Source organism: Sparus aurata, chromosome 10 (genome assembly GCF_900880675.1).
Source record: "Sparus aurata chromosome 10, fSpaAur1.1, whole genome shotgun sequence".
NCBI classification, from domain to species: domain Eukaryota; kingdom Metazoa; phylum Chordata; class Actinopteri; order Spariformes; family Sparidae; genus Sparus; species Sparus aurata.
The window spans coordinates 35387603-35408007 of record NC_044196.1 but is presented as its reverse complement, the minus strand read 5'-3'; the positions used below and the strand labels follow the sequence as shown (position 1 = coordinate 35408007).

Genomic DNA, 20405 nt, shown 5'->3' with positions numbered 1-20405 from the left:
GCTATAAACAAAGTGTAGTATATGGCCTTATAAAACTGATGCTATCTGAAGGGGAAGTAAAAGGTTCTCACTCTGACAGCGGATGAGATTTTGGTCTATTTAGAGGACCTGGAGGAAGAACGGTCTGTGTGTGTGTGTGTGTGTGTGTGTGTGTGTGTGTGTGTGTGTGTGTTCCATGTACACTTGCATGTGTATGTTATGGGTGTGTTTCCATCGCTCGAGGACTTCCAGGGTCCCTGAAATAATGCGGGATTCATGAGAGGAATGCCACTCGGGGGTTCCTTCCTGTCACTTGACTCCATCACTTCCTGCGTTGGGCTTCCTGTGTCCTCCAAGAAGAAGGGTGAGGCTGTGCTCAGACGAAGACTTATGATCCTTTTCATAATTCTGTGTCCCAGAGGTGATGGAGGAGCTTGACCTCGGCCTCCCTGGTGTTTTTAAGTAGGTCTAATGGAGGTGTGATTGCTAGACAAAGGTGTCAAGCAAATGCCCAAAACTATGAAAACACCAGATTTGATAGCAAAGCTGTTAAAATTCTGCCACACTACAACTAATGTTAGTCATTAGAAAATTAACTGGAGCAAATGACTGCAGGTAAGAGATCAAATAAAATGGATTCTACACAGAGACAAACAAGAGAGCAGCCTATAAAAGAGAGAAAGGACAGATGTAGAAGAACAATAAAAGGCAATAACGGGAAAGAAAGAAGGAGGAAGAAAGAGGTGATGGCAGGATACATATGGGGCCTCTTGGTTTTTGGGCAGCGAGGGGAGACATGCCAGGTAATGGCTTCCAGACACACACACACACACATACACACACACACACACAGACTGAGACTAGCTGGCCCCACTCTCATTGGCAGAGGAAGTCAGACCCTCTTGAGTATGTGAAAGAAAGGCCTCTGGTATATACACACACATCCACATACACTCAGTCTCCTTGTCAGATTTCTAAATCGAATTAGGGTGCATGAGTGTGTGTGTGTGTGTGTGTGTGTGCGTGTGCGTGTGCGTGTGTGTGTGTGTGTGCGCGTGTGTGTGTGTGTGTGTGAAACCACTGGGGGTTAATGTATGCTTTTAATCACAGCTCTAGTGGGGAGAAATTAGATCCCTGCAGCAGTGATGTGAACCTCTGCAGATACAAGTCTACAGCCTCACAGCATACAAAAAGACAGATAGCATACTGACAACAGCGCGTCAAGTGTATTTATAAACATTCTAGTTAAAAATTACATTTTCAAAATAGAAACAGTTTGACATTTTCAAAAGTGTGCTTATTTTCTTTTCCAAGATTCGGATGAAAAGATTGAGACCACTCATGTCTGTAGGATAAATGGGAAGCTACATTGAGTAGCCTGTTAGCTTATTAGTGCAAAAAAACAGCTGGCCTCTCTCTGACCAAAGGCAACAAATTAGGGTGTACTCTGGGCCAAGATCCATCCTCCATCCGAGTCTTGTGGAAATCCGTTCAGGAGTTTTTGTATAATCCTGCTGAGAAAACTTACCAAGGGTAAAAGCGTAACCTCCTTGGCAGAGGTAAAGGTGGAGCAGTGGAATTAAGTTTATCATTTGTTTGAGGCTGACTGAACACACCTGGCTGTTTCCTCCTTTTCTCCGCAAAAGTTAGAAAGTTGGAAGTAATGTTATGAAAAGGTTAAGGGGGCAGCTAGAGCAACAAGGAAAGGAAAGTAGCAAAGGCAAAGAGGAGACAAAGAAAAACATTAAAAGAAAGAAGCAACATGTGAAGAGAGATGAAGAGAAGATGAAACGAGGAAGACAGGAAGAGATAATTAAACAGAGGAAGGATACATATGGAGGAGTGGGAGGGGAAAGAGAGGGCAAGATGACTTAACCGGGATACACTGCCTGCTCTGGAATACTCCACCCTCAGTCTCAATACACTCTGCAATTACCCAGTGAGGTAAATCCCCCAGCATTCCCCACTATGCGCTATCACAGCCCTCCCACTCCTGCAACTTGTGTGTGTGTGTGTGTCACTACTTTCCTCTGACATTCCTGTGCAGAACGGAGAGGCAGTGAGCTCTGCTGCAGAGAGACAGACGTACTATCCAACTCAGAACCTCATTAGGAAAAGCTGCGATTTACTCAGAAGAAGAAGAAGAAGAAGAGGGTGCAGCTCTTTCTCCTTCCATCACATCTCATTGTGAACTTTTCTGATTAGGGAATTCCAATTTTGGGAAATCTGAATATCAGCTGGGAAGTCACACATCTTTAACAGCGGATTTCTAGAAAAGCATCCTCTTGTGGCCACTGTTTCCTCCTGTTCTTCCTCTGCAATTCCCTCCCTGGAGGCGGATTCTAAACTTTGGACTGCTGAATTTTGAGTTTGGGAATGCTTTTGGAGAGAAGGACAAGGACATAGTGTTGCAACAGCAAACAAAGAGGTGAGTTGACATTGAAAGGCGAAGACCGTACTTGGCAAAATGATCTGTCAAATTTCATGTAACGTTTTGGCTTCATGTTTGTAGTTGTTTGCATTAAAGGTGCACTGTGTATTTTTTGGGAACTATATTTAGAAATTAATTTTCCTAATTTATTATGTCTAAACAAACAAGATAAACAAACTCCTTATGTTTTCATAACTGACTAAACTGAATGAACAAACTGACCTAAAAGGACAACACAATATCTTTACTCAAAGTTTCTACTATATGAGGTGGACCCTGCCTCCTTTCTAGCTCCAAACACTGTTCTGCAGACCTTATTTGAAGCTAGACATCTTATATGCATCACATTTTCACATTTTCTGTGGCAATGTTGTATGTATCGTCCCTGTTAAATAAACATTAAAATAAAATAAATATTTTCCCCTGAGAACAGCTTGTTTTTACAGTTATGGAAAAGATATTTCTTCTGGTTTTGTATTAATATTAATATTAATATTGTTACATTAAAATTCTGAGTTTGAATCTCTTCTCCAAAACTTCGTAGCGCCCCTTTAATGTTCTGTTAATGAGAAAGAGCTGCATGATAATAAGCACTTCAAAAACCTGTCGGGCCAGTAAGTCTACCAGTAATATTTACAAAGTTGCTCCATACTTCAAAGTGAGAGCTTGATCTCTAATGGTGCATATAAGTGGTGCGTGCTGCACAATGTGCGCCGAATGTGAAGTCTCAGGGGAGTTAGAGTTGCTTGTTCTGCTGATCCCCTGTAAGATCTTTGTCGTGTGTCTGAGAATGAGGGAGAGAAAAAAAGGACAGATGGGCAAAGGGGGAGTAAATCATCCACTGCACATTGAGTTGAAAGAGATGACTGGATGAGAGGGCATAAAGAAGAGAAAGGAAAAAGTATCTGCAGTTTCATCCTGTCTCTGGTTTTATCATCAAATAGTAAGGACAGTTGCTGGGTAAGAATGCCGATGATACACACACGCAGGCACACAAAATGTTGCGCAAGGATGTGGCATGCATGTACTTTATGCATGTATGCAAAGAAAGGATGTCGAACTAACTTATGCCAGTGCATTTGCTCACAGAAAGAGATTTAAACAAACACATCTTTGTTTCATTGCACTCATCTGTTTAGTTTGCTCCTGGCTCGGATGGCGGAGCGGCCCAGTGCTGAAACACAATGCACACAAACACACACATGTCAGTGAAAACAAAACACACATGCACAAAAAGTAAATGCATGTGCTGAAGGACCTACAGGCAACTTTGGGGCCACTCACTAATCATGACACTGAGAATAAAACAAATGAAATGTACACTCTACTCTGACATTTCATGCACACACATCTTTCCATTCTCTCAACTTCCACTGTTTATTTTTCCTTGCACATCTGTGCTGTTTGATTATAAATGTGTAAGAGTAATTTGAGTTGCATGTTTTCTTGTTTGTTTAACCGAGACAAATAGTTGGCTCATATTATTGTCATATACCATTAACATATATAGTATTTGACTGACATTCCCATTCTTTAACTTACACTTGAGAGCTTCTCTATGCAACCAGCACTGCAACCAGTCATTGGTATAGCAGCTGGGAACTGTAAGTTCAAGTGCGTGATGGGTGCTGTGAAAGACATTTGGGGTGTTTCGCCTTCACTTCACTCTCCTTGGGTGATGAATATCTTGAGCAACATGACTCCCTATTTTCTACCTTGTATATTACATGTATTACGTTCTACTTGATGTACCGATACCAATGGAACAAAATGACAATAAGTCATTAATGTCCTTTGATTTACAGCTCACTAGAATAGATAATTTTGTTTATTACTATTTATCATACAAGGAATCATGAAAGAAAATAGGAGTGATTCTTTGAATACAGAACTGGTCACAACCTCTCCATCTCCATCTCCAATTTTATTTTACAATTGGTCTTAATTTTATTGTACATACCACAGAAATCCCACATTTTGTTGAAGGCAATAGTGCATTTCGCCTCTTAACAGGGAACGCTACTTCCAATTTCCAACATCATCAAACTACTATTGGAGGTGTAAAGCTGCACTTATTTACAATTTTACGAGCAGAAAATGATCACCAGACTCTGCGGTTAACTTTAGCTCTATGTGACGTTTAAGTGCCTTTTAACTAATTGTTTTGATTTATGACCCATGACCAAACTTTTGTTCTGGTTCACTCTCATCAACCTCACTTCCAGCTGAGGCAGGCAGCCATTTTTAGCTTAAAAAAGCCATGATGAACCCATTGTGCGCCACCTGTCTAGCCCAAGCAGCAGATGGACAAAGCTAACAAAAGCAAACAAGCTAATGAACATTGTGGAGCATTTAGCAGCTACAGAGTCAGGTGTTTCCCCCAGGAGTTGGTGGAGAACAAAAACAGAGCTAAACGAGAATGAATATTATACGTGTGTTCATCACAGATTAAATGCTTACGTTACTTCTACTTGAAGGATGTTTGAATAGGCAACTGTGTGTTAACTTTATGATATAATACGTCAATATTATGTTTATAGCTTGTTGTGCTGCTCCCATGAGGCCAAAAATAAAATAATGCAAGTTCACCCATAAAAAACAGTTGCTTAGAAATGTCAAAACTCTTCTTACTATGTCAAAACTCTTGTTATTATTATTATTTTATTTTGACCTCTTTTCTGCACAATTCACAAGTGATAATGTGTTTTTTATTCTGTAAGATCCAATTGTATACCTCCATTTGAATTGCAACACCTCATCACACAGGAAGTCCTGAAAATCACACTGATGGCAGAGGATATTGGAAGCAAATTAATGATTCTATATGCATAATACTGGTGTTGGTGTGTCCCTCTGCAGATCCTGGCTCCTGTAAAGATGGCTGACGTGGTGCAGCCAGACCCCAACAGCCTGCAGATACCCGGTGAGACACGCACACATTTTGTACACATGCTTCATTGCTATGGCAACCTGGGCAAAATGACTCACTCTTCCCTCTTTATCTTTCGGAGCGTGAACATGCTGGCCTTTCCATCTCCCTCTCCCACTTGGGAATATTACTCACATCAGATTCCAGTGACATTCCAGTAATTCCAGTTCATTATAAATATCCAACCTCACATCTCGAGAGCTTCAGGTTAAGTGGGTTCACGCCCTATCTCACTCATCTCTGCAGGGGAAAATGAGGGTTTTTTGCATGAGTTCATGTACGTTAGTATCAGCACTTGTCGACAGGCTAATGATGCCTCTTTCCTATTGATAAGAGAGGTTTCCAATGGCTGCTTATCGCCTCAAGCCTACAGGATTTTTTTGGCTATTCTTTTCATTTTTCACTGGAGCACGTGTGACACTTTTCCAACCCTCAAACATTTTAATTATGAGATATTAATTGTCACTACTGCATAGTGTTTCACTTCTCTTTCTCCTCTCCATAAATCCCCAGATGATATATCAGCCGCTTCATCAGTCCCTTCTTCGCCTGCAACAGCTCGAAATGACTGCAGCATCACACCCCTCACACCGTCACCCTCACCGGTAACTACACACACATACACGCACACACACACACACACACACGCACACACACCGCAGACATTCTTACACACCCTTTCCTCTTTCTACTTATTTTCTTTATATAGAGCTCTTAAACATGATGTTTAAACCCACATCCAGTTCTCACTGTAATTAGTGGTTTATAATAACACTTACACACAGTTTAAAGTGAAGTGTAGGCTCAAAGCAAGTGCCCGATAAAGAATTACAGTTGGTGGTCAAGAAATATATGCACTTTGGCGCTAGCGCTTACAAGTGGGCTACTAAAGGAGGAAAAACAGTGTCTGGTGACACGATTCACTGTGTGGTTATGATGCTTATATAGCAGCACTAAACAGCTGAGGATAAGTGGAGTATCAGGTTTGATGATATTTAGTCATAAAGTAATAGACTGTAATTGTGACCTGATGAAAAGTTAACATATTAATTCAAATTGTACTCAGTACCCAATTATAATTTTAAAAGTCACCAAGTAGATTGCGAAGTGTAGTGAATTCTTAAGTATGAGTAAAATTATGGACTAAGAAGCACAAGTACCCAAAAAATTGCTTAATGGCGGAGAGCGTAGAAGTTGTAATTAGTTACTAGCACCCTTTAGGAAAATGTACTTTCCAGTGATACTTCAGGTCTTTAATGTGGGTTTGTAAGGTACTTATCCTTGGTCAGTGTTTCACCTGTGGCAGATGACCATCAGCTGTGTGGAAAAACACCAGCAGGGAAGCAGAGCATTATACTGCTAATCAGGACTGACAGCAAGACATATTCTAGCCACCTAAAAGAAGACATGCCTTAAAATATATACATCCATTTAAGTGTACGCTAGATATTTAACAATTTCATGAATTATTAATTAATTTTGCTGTTGTTGCTAGTTGAGGAGGATCGATTAACAAAACAGTTCCCAATTAATATTCTGTCAAATGACTCATTTTATCAGTTTAAACAGTACCTTTATAAATTAATGGTTATTTCAGTTTATAACAAAACACGATATTTTACAAACTCCTCACATGTTTTGTGCGTAGGCTTAGGGTTAGTCTTCAAGTCTAAAGTAAGTAGATACATTTGATGAAATAAAAAGTACAATACTTCTCTCTAAGATGAAGTGGAGTGTAAGTACAAAGTGGCATTAAAAGAAAGTACAAGCTCCTGAAAGTCATGGCATTCATTCTAACAGTAACAAGGATCACCACAGTTAGGAGGCTTCCTCCTGTGGGCCTCAGAGCCACACAGCCAGCTTGGCTAATAAAACACACGAAGGTGTTGAAAAAAGATGAATGAGCACAGAGGTGATTGTGAGGAGTTGTTATCCTATCAGTGTCACGCACAAATCTGCCTCTCCCTCGGGCCTTGTTCTGCCCCTCAGCAGGTGGAGGTCAGACCCAGGATGGCTTGTCCATTCACGGTGGTCGTGGCGATAGACTTTGGGACGACCTCCAGCGGCTACGCGTTCAGCTTCACACAGGACTCAGAGGCCATACACATGATGAAGTAAGAGTCGGCTTTAATTGTCTTCAATTCTATTCTTTAAATGTTCCATCCTTAACATCATTTCCCTCCAATCCACGCAGGCGCTGGGAGGGCGGCGACCCTGGTGTGGCCAATCAGAAGAGCCCGACTTGTCTGCTGCTGGCTCCTGATTTGCGGTTCCACAGTTTTGGGTTTGCGGCTCGCGACTTCTACCATGACCTGGACCCAGAGGAGGCCCAGCATTGGCTATACTTTGATAAGTTCAAGATGAAGATCCACAGCACGAGTGTAAGAGAGATCGAATGAAAAGGACCAGAGATAATTATGTTTATGATTTAATACAAATATTTTTAAAAGCCTACTTTACAAACGGGTGGTGTTTGGTTTCTGATATATGACTGTTACAAGGCAAGGAGGGTCCAATTAGGAAACGCAATCGAGTAACATCGTGGGAAATGTAGGATCTAGTGATTAAGAGGCTTGAAGCGTGGGAATAAAAAAACTTCCCTTTAAGGATTTAAGCATCAGGAAGATGACTTGTTACTGCAGCAGTTTTTCAGCAGTTACGTTTGTGTTTGCTGCAGGACCTCACCATGGAGACTGAGCTGGAGGCGGTAAACGGTCGGAGGGTCAGGGCCATCGAGGTGTTTGCTCACGCCCTGCGGTTCTTCAGGGAACATGCTCTAAAGGTGCAGTTACACATATATGTATTTATTTAGATATGTCTTACTTAAAAACAAGGTGTTGCTGTACTGTGGCTCACAAAGCATTCTCTCGGCGTGAGTATTTTTCTCTGATGGATGCTCATATCTCGAGTCCGATTTTAGGAAGTGTAATACATTGATTCTTTTTAGGAGCTGAAGGACCAGTCGTCATCTGTACTGGAGGGAGAGGAGATCAGATGGGTGATCACCGTCCCCGCTGTGTGGAGACAGCCTGCCAAACAGTTCATGAGAGAGGCTGCATACCTGGTAGGAGCACACAGACACATATTGACACATACTGACAGATAAATAAATGCATGGATTAAATATGACTGACTGAAAGAGGAAAAAACAATACACACATCACACACATAAATACACTGTACATGCTGTTTTTGTTTAAAACCTCTTGATATTTAGTGTTTTTTGTTGCTTTTTGGGTTGAGAACATTCCCTTTTTTATCCACTCATGATACTATTACCCGTTTCCAACAAACCTGTTTACCTGTGGAATGTTCCAAACAGGTGTTTTTGGAGGATTCCTTAACTTTCCCAGTCTATTATTGGCATTCAATTTAGAATAAGCAGACATTTACAAAAAATAACAAAGACGATGATGTAAAACTTCATTATATTATATGTGGACTGTTTTCTTTTCGTATGTCACACAGGATGAACAAATTACAACACTCACTGTTTATTTTTGTTTTATTTTGGACTTGGGGTTGTACATCTTTAGCTAGATGTGTCTCTGTATAGCAGCTTTGATATATAATTGTTGTACAAGTTTATTTTTTGGTGCATTTTCTTTCATAAGATGTTTTTAAAAATCATTTTGTGTCTTTTATGCACCGCAATAACACTCTTTTTATCAAAAACTTGTTATATTTAAATTTTAAAAAGAACCTCTTAAATGCAGCAGAGTAACCAAAAATACATTCTCACTAAGCTTAAATACAGTCTGTGTTTGTTGTTGTGCGAAAAGTTGAGTTTTCCGACTTTTAGTGTTTTGACTGGACGAGTGAATAAAGTGTCGTCGTCATTGGCTGCAAGTGTCTTTATATTAATACACCCGTTCAATGTTGTATGACTCAAACAAACACACGCACATGCTGACCCTAGACCATTCAATCATCAGTACGTCTGTGTGTGTGTGTGTGTGTGTCTGCGTGTGTGTGTGTGTGTGTGTGTGTGTGTGACAGAGAGGGTAAGAACAAAAGAAAGATGGAAAGAAAGAAGCATGACAGAAAGGTTGTCTGAGTAATGTCCTCATGGATGATCACTTTCACACACACACACACACACACACACACACACACACACGCACACATTTGACTCTCTCTTCCCTGTATATGTTCCCACCAACACACACACTCCTGCTCTGTGCACTGTATGTGTCACAATGACTTGTAGGAAGTGTGCGTACATGGACAGGAATGTGGGGGGTCCTATCACAATACACATCAATGAGAGTGGCCCGAGTGTGTGTGTGTGTGTGTGTGTGTGTGTGTGTGTGTGTGTGTGTGTGTGTGCGTGCATGCGCGTGTGCGTGCATGCGTGTGTGTGTGTGTACTTGTGCAGCACATGCACAATAGTTGGGATGGTAAAGACTGTACAACCTTTTCCTTTTACTGCCATGCTGTCCTCGTTCTCCTTCCCTCGCTGTTCAACTGTCTCATTTGAACACACCCACACACACACACCCACACACACCCACACACACACACACACACACACACACACACAGGATCAATGTGTTAACCTTTATCTCTCATCCACCCTTCACTCACCCAGGTACATACATAAATAGTGTAATGCATACACGCTTTCACAAGAATACTGACATATATGCACACACACACCCTGCGCTGTGGCCGTCAGGGTGTGTGTGCTTCCTGCTGGTGATGATGTCATCACAAGGGAACAATGAGGGAGACCGGCGTATAAACACAGGAAGTAGTGTCCAGACCGCCGCCCTGCACACACACACATCGTTCCAGACACTCAACTTTACTCCCAATTCATCTAGACAAAAGCCAACATACAAGCTCTCCTCTCCTAATGGCACATACTGTATATGCACCACAGCAGAGTCATGTATGAAAGCATGATGGAGTCATGCTCGTTCAGCCCCTTAAGTCTGCTCGATAATGAAAATCTGTTTCTGCCTCTCTCTCCTCCTCCAGGCTGGTCTGGTGCCTCCCGACTGTCCTGAGCAGCTCCTCATCGCCCTGGAACCAGAAGCTGCGTCCATTTACTGCCGCAAGCTCCGCCTCCACCAGGTGATTGACCTGAGCTTGCAGCCAGTCACAAACGGCCTCGATCTGGAGGGGTCGCGGCCCTTTGACTCCAGCTTCAGACAAGGTAGTAAAGAGAGAGAGAGAGAGAGAGATTGTGTGAATGTGTGTGTCCTGTTGTAGACTGTGTCATGAGCATGAAACCCCACTATGTTCCTGGAAATGTTGCTACTTGATTGCACTTGTGGATTGTGGTTTTTGTAAAGCACTGTGTGTGCTTGTGTGTATGCACACGTGTGTGTGTGCATGCACGCGTGCATGTGTGTTTGTGTGTGTGTGTAAAAGAAATAGAGAGCAATGAGGGTAAAGATCTGACTTCAGATACAGCTTGTGGTTTTGCCTCATGAATCTGCAGTTCTGTGTGTTGTGTGTATGTGGGGGGATTTTTTTCTAGATTATTCTGCATCTTACTCATATTTTGCAGCAATATGACCATGCTTTTCAGTCTATCATTGCAAAGAAGCAGAGGTTATCCGGGTCATTTCCAGACTTTTCTGCACAGACAATTCTTCACTTGCACGATGTGTTGTGATGTGATCCGCTTTAAGAACGTACGTCCTTCATCTTCTGGTGCCAACTCTACAGTATCTATCTATCTATCTATCTATCTATCTATCTATCTAAAGGATCAAAAGTGTTAAACACACTGTATACAAGAACACATGAGAAACTACTGACAACATACAATGTGAATTGAAAAGTGAAGTTATTTAACTATGTTATGGATGACACTTGTCAGATGTGAAAAAAGTCACATGAAATCCAAATCTGCAGAGAGTTATCACCCAACTCTGCAGCCCCCCACTGAGCTCTGGACTGCTGTAGCGTCTTTCAGCTCATTGTTTCTGTCTTCCTGCCCGGCTCAATAGGCCACTATTTCTAAATAGAAATAGACAACTTTTAAACTCCCCCCCAGCTTTTCCAAGTGCTGTTATTGTTGGCTCTGCTATTGCAAAGACAACAAAATCGCTTTCGTTTTCCTTCAGAGCCTCACCACTCACAACAACTCCACACACACTGCATTTGTTTCAAAGGTTCCGTGAAGAAACTTTTGACATAACTTTGGAATTAAAAGAGAAAAAGTAAGCACACACGGGATGAAGTGAAATTGTCTTCACTACTTATGTATAGAGTAATAACATAGTTTGAGTCTTGCTTTGCACAAAAAAGCAACTACAGCAGGGGTTAGTGTAAAGGGACACAAAGAAAAAAAAGTGAGTTTATTCATTCATGTAGTCAATAACAGAGAAATGGTTAGTGTTAGACAGCAGAGAGGGTTGCACTAGAAATCAAGCCTTCATTTTCCTGGTACGTTTCGTACCTGGTGGCAGACAGAATTACATTGTGAAAGGGAGTTTGAGAACCAAAGCTGCCTTGACAACATTTGTCTTTACATCATTTAGTGGAAAATGCTGCTTAATAACAGCGAAGGAACAAAGAGCGATTTCAGGCTGGGAATAAAAAAAAGGGGCCTGATGCATAATTCAGCAAACGAACATGCCGTCCAAAATCCCCTGCACCAGCACACTTATACATATCCAGTCAGTGACACACACACAAAAGGCATTCACACACACACACGCACACACACACGCACACACACACACACACACACAAAGACACACACTAAACACAGGATATTGTAATTGGAACAAGGTGCAGTGAGACTATGATCTCACCCCCTCCTGGCCTGTCACTCTCCCTCTCCTTCACTAAGATTCATTTTTCTTTCTTCCCTCTGCGTCTCTTTAGCATTTGCTTGGATTCTGGCTTTCTTTTGCCAGGTCCAACACACACACAAACACACAAGTAGTATTTACATAAACACACACACTTTTATACTATCTTTAGCTTTTCTTCCACCTCATTTCGTCTCCAAAGATAGCACCGGGGAGCCATTAACACACACACTCACACACATACATTTCAGCTGTAAATGGTTTCCAGACTTGCATTTTATTCATCGCCACACACACACAATCACACCAAGACGCACATACATCACCTCCTGCGTCATCCAGGGCCTTAAAACAATTGTATTACTTTTTAGACAATGTGGTCATTGCTGCTCATTAAATTTACAATCTTTACAGTGAATGTCTTTTTTTTTTCTTTCTTTCTTTCTCGTTTATTTTTTACCCTTTGCTTATGTGTGTGGTGTGCAGTACTCCTGGGTTTCGAGGGAACCTATGAAAACCACTATGAGGCGCGCAGGTAGTCGAGTGGTTGGAGCGCATGCCACCAACGCAGTGGATCCCGGTTTGAATACGGCCGGAGGACCTGTGCTGCATGTCACATCCCTATCTCTCTCCCCTTTCTGATCTATCCACTGTCAAGTAAAGGTGTCTATGCCTCAAAAAAGTCTTTAAAAGAAAACCACTATGAGCCTTAAATTATACAAATACTTCACTTCAGCCCGTCAAAGCTATAACTTACAGTGCACACTCACAGCTCCCCCCCGCAACTCTGCCGAAAAGAAAAAAATTCTAACATCCTCCATCTTTGGTCTGTAATTTTTTTCCCGTATTAAAGCCATTATGTCTCATTTCATGGGTTCACTTGCATGTATGGAGGCATATAAGTGTATCTGTTCTGTCAAACAGGCTGTCAGATATTTAGTATTTTTGTCATCTGTGTTAGAGTGTGAGCTGTTTTCCTTGGCCTCCATCCACGCTCTTAACCTGCCAGTCAGGCGGTTTAGATGTTGAAAACCAAGAGAAAGTTGAAATGTGAGAGCACTCTGCATTTCCAACAAATTGCTCCTGTCATGCCACGACATTATGACTGGTTTCGGTATGTTTTTATTGTTTTTTCTCATTGGGTAAATGTCATGAACTCCAGGGTTATGACACCAATTTAAACCATACATACTACAGTATGTGGTCTAAATTAAAACATTCACCTTCATGAGGTTGAAAGCAGTGATGTGAATGTTTTAGCTTGAGCCAATTGTTAAACATGATTTAAAGTGTCTGACCCTCCCGTATGCTTATACATAAAGACAAAACATTTTTGAATGCAGGCCAAGCAGTGTGAGGTGGTGAAAGGTGGTGATGCCTCTTGAGCCGACAACTGGAGGGAGTCTATAAAACTCTTGTTGATGTTCTTCATTCAGAAGAGTTTGGCGCAGAGCAATATTTCAGCTCCTTCTGGTGTCCCTGGGACCCAGAAATCCTTGTTTAGCCTCTGAAGCAGTCTATGAAAGATGGAGAACCAAAAAAGATGGATATGCTATTTCATTCAGTATGATATTTTTTCAGTTTAAGTTGAAAATATTGCTGTTGAGACAATCAGCTTAAGTTAATGTGTCAGCCTTTTGGCAAACATGCTCATTCGTTTTCTTTCCCAGAGATATCAAACTCATGTTGATGTGTTAAACCTGCAGTGATATGTGTGCAGTAGCAAAGCACGTTATGTTGCATGTTCAAACAGGCAGTCAGTGATTTCTTTGGCCACCAGGGGGCAACAGAACAACACTTTTACACATTTAAACTTCTTAAAACTTAAATTGAGAAGGTGACCGGTTGGCAATCTGTTGCTTATTCACAAGTTTTTTTTTTGCAGTTCATTTTCTGGCTCTTCAGCTGCTAAATGTCTCACTATGTTCACCGGCTAGTTATTAACTTGTCTGTTTGTCTGATGTTCACCACTGAGCTTGCAGTGTATGTCAGTTTTGAAAAGTCTGACATGTTAATTATAATTATAGAACACTGAGGTATTGTTAGTTGTATTCTTGAACTTAGCTGGCTCTCCTTCCAGTCTTTTTGCCAGGCTAAGCTAACTGCCTTGCATCCATGTCAGCTTCCCTTCTCTCCTCTCTGTCTCCGTGAGTGAAGCACATTTCCCAAAAACTGTTGCGTAAATCTTTAAAGAAATATAAAATAATATCATGTAACAATGTCATTGTTACACTAACTAAATTACACTAACTACGAATCCCAAATAAATGCATGAATGAAACTGTTAGGCTTCTTAACTCAGGTGGAATCCGAAAGCGGACACAACGCTGGATCTGGATGCAAAGGAACTTTCTTTAAACACAAGTTGAGTCACAGTAGGTGAGGGTTTGACTTGAAGGCAGTTGAGCCTGAGTTCATGAGCTGGAGGATGACGGAGAGGTAGCACACAGAGACCGGAGAGCTGGGTGGCGTAGATGCTCAGCGGAGCACAGAACAGGTGGAGAGCTGCAGAGGTGCTGAGGTACTGGCACACTGGACCGGAGTCGCTGGTCGGTCTCAGCACAGAAGGCAAAGTAAGATGAAGTTAGTTGAAGCACTGGAAGATACGTATACACTAAAATAAGTCTTAGCAAACCCTAACGACTGAGCCATGTACCGAGTGCAGTTAACGTTATCATCTGGCAGCAGGTCGCGTGAGGATCTAGACTTTAAAGAGGCAGGTGCAGCAGGTGTGTGTGAGATCCCTTCCGAGACCACAAACTCCACCCAGCCTTCCAGACAGTGCACCTCTGCAGGCAAACAGAAACACACAGAAACACACAACACAGAAGACAGCAGCCATAGATTTTGACAGAAACACCTAGAAATGTTGGGCCATCATTCCTCACTGCAGGTCAAGAACCTGTTGATTATAATGTCTTTTTAATGTTTTCTACTATCCAACCTTAAGCTTGACTGTTCATCATCTTTTCCCTCACTATGTATTTTTTTAACTGATCAAAACACAAAAGGTGCAAAAAATGAAGTATGTTGTGTATTTGTGTGTATTTAGCTGTGTGTGTTTGTTGCAGCGAGGGAGCAGCTGAGGCGATCGAGACACAGCAGGACCTTCCTGGTGGAGAGTGGAACCGGAGAGCTGTGGTCAGAGCTGCAGACTGGTGAGACTGTGTGTGTGTGTGTGTGTGTGTGTGTTTGCAAGAGACACACAGACACCACATGTTGAGTATATAGATGGTTTTGACTTTTAACCCTGGCAGGCAGACTGACTATGAGAAGGAGACATACATGTTTTCTAATCTAACCCTCAGATTTGGACCCTTCCCTCCTGCATATCATCACCTCCTTCTGAATTCACTGTGTCCTTTTTATTTCAGTGTGGTGGCTTTTTCCACTCATTATTTGCAATGTCTACAAAGTTTTGTTTAAATTGGGGTATTAGCAAAACGATTTCTGGCTTTAAAGTAATGTTGTTCTCAGTTTGGTTCTGACCAGGGATCCCAGTCTGAAAAAAGTCTAAATGTTACAAAAGTAAAGTCACAATAAGAATTTTACACTAACAGGGTAATAATGTCTTAAGAATCAAATCATAATCTTTTTGAAAGGAAGAAGGATCAACCAGTTTGTACCGTGGTACTCTGCTATTCACAACTCATTGTGTCCAGTTGGGCCTGGGTGCTTAAAGTCCTACGCAGGGACAATCAAACTCAGCCAGTTCTCAAGTTTAACACACAGCCTTTTCTTTCTGTTGAGCCATGACAACAATCTGAGCAGCCACGCGCCCCTGCTGACCCTTTCTGCTCCCTTTCCTGTCCACACACAGGAAGGACCCACCCCGTGGGACTCTTTGCCTCGGCACTGTACATCAACCAAAGGAGTAGAAAGAAACTCTGTCTTATCCTGCTCTCACATTTTCTTCTCTCATCCTTTCCAACATTTCTTCATTTTTGTTAAATTTCTGTTGCTTGTGCTTTTTATTTTTCTCACTCATGCTCATGTTTGGGGTGTTGTCAGTTTAACTCAGACTCTTATCGTCTAACATATCATAAACACACACGAAAACACACTCGCTGATGGAGCGCAGCAATCACAGATGCCTGACGGTTGTTTGTGTTCGGGGGTTCGCTGGTTGAAGAGTTTCAGGGGGAGCACGGGTGCACACACACACACACACAAACACACACACACACACACACACACATACACACACACACCTACACACACACACACACACACACACCTACACACACACACACACACACACACACACTGGAAACATGACATTTGGATATTTCACAAAAATGAGGACACATTATCATGCACCATTTCTTCCAAGGAGACTGTACTATGTGAAATATTTCCTAGCCCTGAAATCAAACTGACACGCAAGTTTTTTCTCGTTTATCAGAAGTAACAGATTTCATGAAAAGAAAAATGTTTCCAGAGCACTGCGGGTGTTAAAATTACTTTTGTTCGTGCAGGTGACAGGTATATCGTTGCAGACTGTGGAGGAGGAACAGTTGACCTGACAGTCCATCAGATCGAGCAGCCACAGGGAACACTTAAAGAACTCTATAAAGCTTCAGGTAAACATTCTTACAAACTGCTCAAACACACAAATGAACACATTGCTTCAGTTTCTAAAGCTGTAGTTGTTCTTCCAGGTGGTCCGTACGGCGCCGTCGGAGTAGACCTGGCCTTCGAGGCCATGCTGTGCCAGATCTTCGGTGATGACTTCATACAGAGCTTTAAAGCCAAGCGGCCAGCAGCCTGGGTGGACCTCACCATCGCATTTGAGGCGAGGAAACGGACGGCGGCGCCGGGCAGGGCCAACGCCCTCAACATCTCCCTGCCCTTCTCTTTCATCGACTACTACAAGAGACACCGGGGCCAGAGTGTGGAGGCCGCACTGAGGAGGAGCAAGTGAGTGTGTGAGTGTATGAGCAGTTTGATTATGGATGGATTTGATCTGTCTCTAACACTAAACATGCAAACTCTCTCCTCTGTGTGTGTGTGTGTGTGTGTGTGTGTGTGTGTGTGTGTGTGTGTGTGTCTGTCAGCATGAACATAGTGAAGTGGTCCTCCCAGGGGATGCTGCGGCTGACACAGGAAGCCATGAATGAGCTCTTCCAACCCACCATCATCAATATTGTCAAACACATTGGTGAGAAACACTCAAAGACAGACGTACACGCTACAGACCGCATTCTTATGGCAGCCATCTTCTCATGACACCACAGTCAGGGTGTGAAGTTCAATGTGAGATCAGTCTGTATTTCAAGGTGTTTGATAACCCGTTAGCTACCATTAGACAACAGCTAACATTAGCATTCAACCACATCCATTTGATAGTGTTCTATGATTCAGTTATCATCTGGACTTATTTATTAATCATTAGCTAACATATGCCAATGTTAGATGTTGTCTAAATATATGTAATATAGCTAATAGGTTACCAAATATGTTGTTTTCACACAACACCATCCTTTTGAAAGCAGAAAGTAGAGCTTACCACCACGAGCGTGACCTCTGAGGAAAATGGCCTCCGTGTTGGGTTGCACACATGCACACAGTGACATGCATATCAAGAGTGTATACATACACATACAATAGCAATTAGTCAAATATAAGTGGTTATGTTTGTGATAAAGTCGGCTAAAGTTGACTAAACTTTTTGGCAAACAGCTTCTTATTTTCAGATCCGGTAAATATATGAGGACGTTAGCACACAGTCTAATATTCTGTCTTGTTTAAGTCTGGTTTTTGCAGATATCTGTGATGAGAGCAGTGAGAGTAGGCCATTAAAACAAAACAAGAACAACTACAAGAGGCTAAAAGGCTGAGGGACACTGCAGTCAGGTGATGATTGTCAGACGATTCACACTGAGCTACTCCGTTCAGTCGTTTCAACCATTGTTAGTACAAGAATTTGAAAAAGTGCAGCTTTAACTTACATAGATGGGAACTAAGTTTGTTTTGGCTCTCTCACACTGACCTCACAGTGTGACACGTCGCCAGAAACAGTCCAACAAGTGAGATACTTGTGAGTCACTTAGTTTAGAAAACACATCCTAGTTTATTATAAATGGGCATTGTAAATCTAAATGCAAAAGAAAGAAGCACAAAAAAGAACAAAGTGCATTTTTCAACCACCCGGCTCTGAACAAACAAAACAAACTTCAGGATAATGGCTTCCATAGTATCCCTGTTCTAAATGACACTGACCTCATTGTTTGTTTTTCAGCCCTGATAAGTAAAACTTAAGGCAGAAAAATGGAGAATGCCTGTTTTAAATCAGTCACATTCCAGTGATACATTCAACAACCAGGGGCCTTGTTTTGTAGCTTTTAGCTGCTGGCCTTTGTTGGATCACCATACGACAACAAGGCTGGAATGGGTTTCACATGTGTCAAATTGAAGAAATGTGAATGGAGTGTAGCTGATGGAGAGAAAGTAGAAATCACCATGAACAATGGTACATTTTATCCACTTACTTTCCTCTCTCACTTCTAACGTGAACACAGAAGCATGCACTTTGCTCTAACACGTCAATGAAGTGAAATTATTTTAAAGCTCTCTCTCCTTTCGTCTCCCCTGACAGAGGAGCTGATGGCAAAACCGGAGGTGCGTGGAGTGCGTTTCCTCTTCCTGGTTGGTGGTTTTGCAGAGTCGCCAATGCTGCAGAAGGCAGTCCAGAGAGCACTGGGGCGGACGTGCCGCATCATCATCCCCCATGATGTCGGCCTGACCATACTGAAGGGTGCCGTGCTCTTCGGCCTGGACCCCACTGTGGTGAGTGTTCAGGAGTTCCTGCCCGTCCTGGAGCGGCTCTTTGAAACACGTCCTAATGAACTCTTTCTCATAGGTCAGAGTGCGTCGATGTCCCCTGACCTACGGCGTTGGCGTCTTGAACCGGTTTGTGGAGGGACGTCACCCTCGAGAAAAACTCCTCATCAAGGAAGGCCGGGAGTGGTGCACCGACATCCTCGACCGCTTCGTCGCCGTCGACCAGTCAGTGGCTCTGGGCGAGGTCGTGAGACGGAGCTACACGCCTGCTCGTCTGGGCCAGCGGAAGATCATCATCAACATCTACTGCAGCATGACGGACGACGTCACATACATTTCCGACCCCGGAGTCAGGAAGTGCGGGACGGTAACTTTAGACCTTCCGGAACCGTTACCGCTACCGGGAGCAGTGGGAGGGGCAGGAGGAGGAGGAGGAGGCGCAGAGAGGAGAGAGATCAGAGCGACCATGCAGTTTGGAGACACGGAGATCAAAGTCACAGCCGTTGACGTCATGTCTAATCGCTCCGTCCGGGCTTCCATAGACTTCCTGTCTAATTGAGGAGGAGCAGGAAGTAGAGATGAGGATTGGAAAACAGAAATAACTGATTCTAGGAATGATAATTTTAGAAAGAAGCGGTACTTTGGGAGTGGGTGACATGTTTTTTGAAAAGAACAGGAACTCACATCGTCTAATTCACATATTTAGGCTTTACATTTACCCCTTAGAGTAGAAAAAAAAGATCATGGGAGAAACATTTTCTTCAGGCTTCATGAGTCTATCTGTGCAGAAAAGAAGACTTTAATTTGTCTTTGACTTCTGGATTCGTTGGACAGTTCAACATGCTGCCCCATACATTGCTGTTGTCGGCATTTTCCACCTAGAAACTATTCAGAGGAAACTTGTGTGAAGTCTTTAAAAGCTAAGTGAACGTCCCTGCTGCAACAGATAGCTTCTAATAATTCAAGACAGTTTGACGATCACCTAGAAAGGCTACATAATGATATATACTACCTAGAGTTAAAACTCTCATCTGAATTGCTATATATGAAGACTTTTGCCTCATTTAATGACGAAGATATGAATTTTACACAGGGATCTCTCCCAAGCTCTGCTATGATACCTCATTTAAATCATATTTCACCATCCATATATGAGAAATTGACACAACTACCTGGACTTAGGGCTGGGCGATATATCGATATAAAACATATATCGATATATTTTTGAAATGTGATATGGAATTAGACCCTATCGCATACATCGATATAGTTCAAATTTGCGCTGTGATCCTCGCTCCGGGCAAACCGCTGACCCGGAGCTCTCTGCACTGCTCCCCCCGCCCCTCCTCCTTCATGCACAGAGAGGGGAGGGGCTGGAACAGACACTCCGGCACTCTTCAACAAACACTTTGGCCTTGATGCCCCATGAAAAAAACTCATCGTACGGCCACAGTGTCCTCTGTGCCCCTGGCCCGGTCAGCGTAGCGAGCTTGCCTTTAATTACAGCCAC

General features: G+C 42.5%; 1 protein-coding gene across 1 annotated transcript; it reads left to right on the top strand.

The window, feature by feature from the left end:
- The first annotated feature begins 1896 nt into the window (after nucleotides 1-1896).
- Nucleotides 1897-20199, top strand: hspa12b (heat shock protein 12B). Its single transcript, XM_030431999.1, has 14 exons — nucleotides 1897-2407; nucleotides 5270-5333; nucleotides 5853-5944; nucleotides 7329-7453; nucleotides 7534-7720; nucleotides 8017-8121; nucleotides 8287-8403; nucleotides 10323-10500; nucleotides 15184-15270; nucleotides 16591-16695; nucleotides 16774-17032; nucleotides 17170-17273; nucleotides 18711-18901; nucleotides 18975-20199. Exons 2-14 carry the CDS (start codon nucleotides 5288-5290, stop codon nucleotides 19452-19454), a joined length of 2076 nt encoding a protein of 691 aa, XP_030287859.1. The 5' UTR covers nucleotides 1897-2407; nucleotides 5270-5287; the 3' UTR covers nucleotides 19455-20199.
- The last annotated feature ends 206 nt before the right edge of the window (nucleotides 20200-20405 follow it).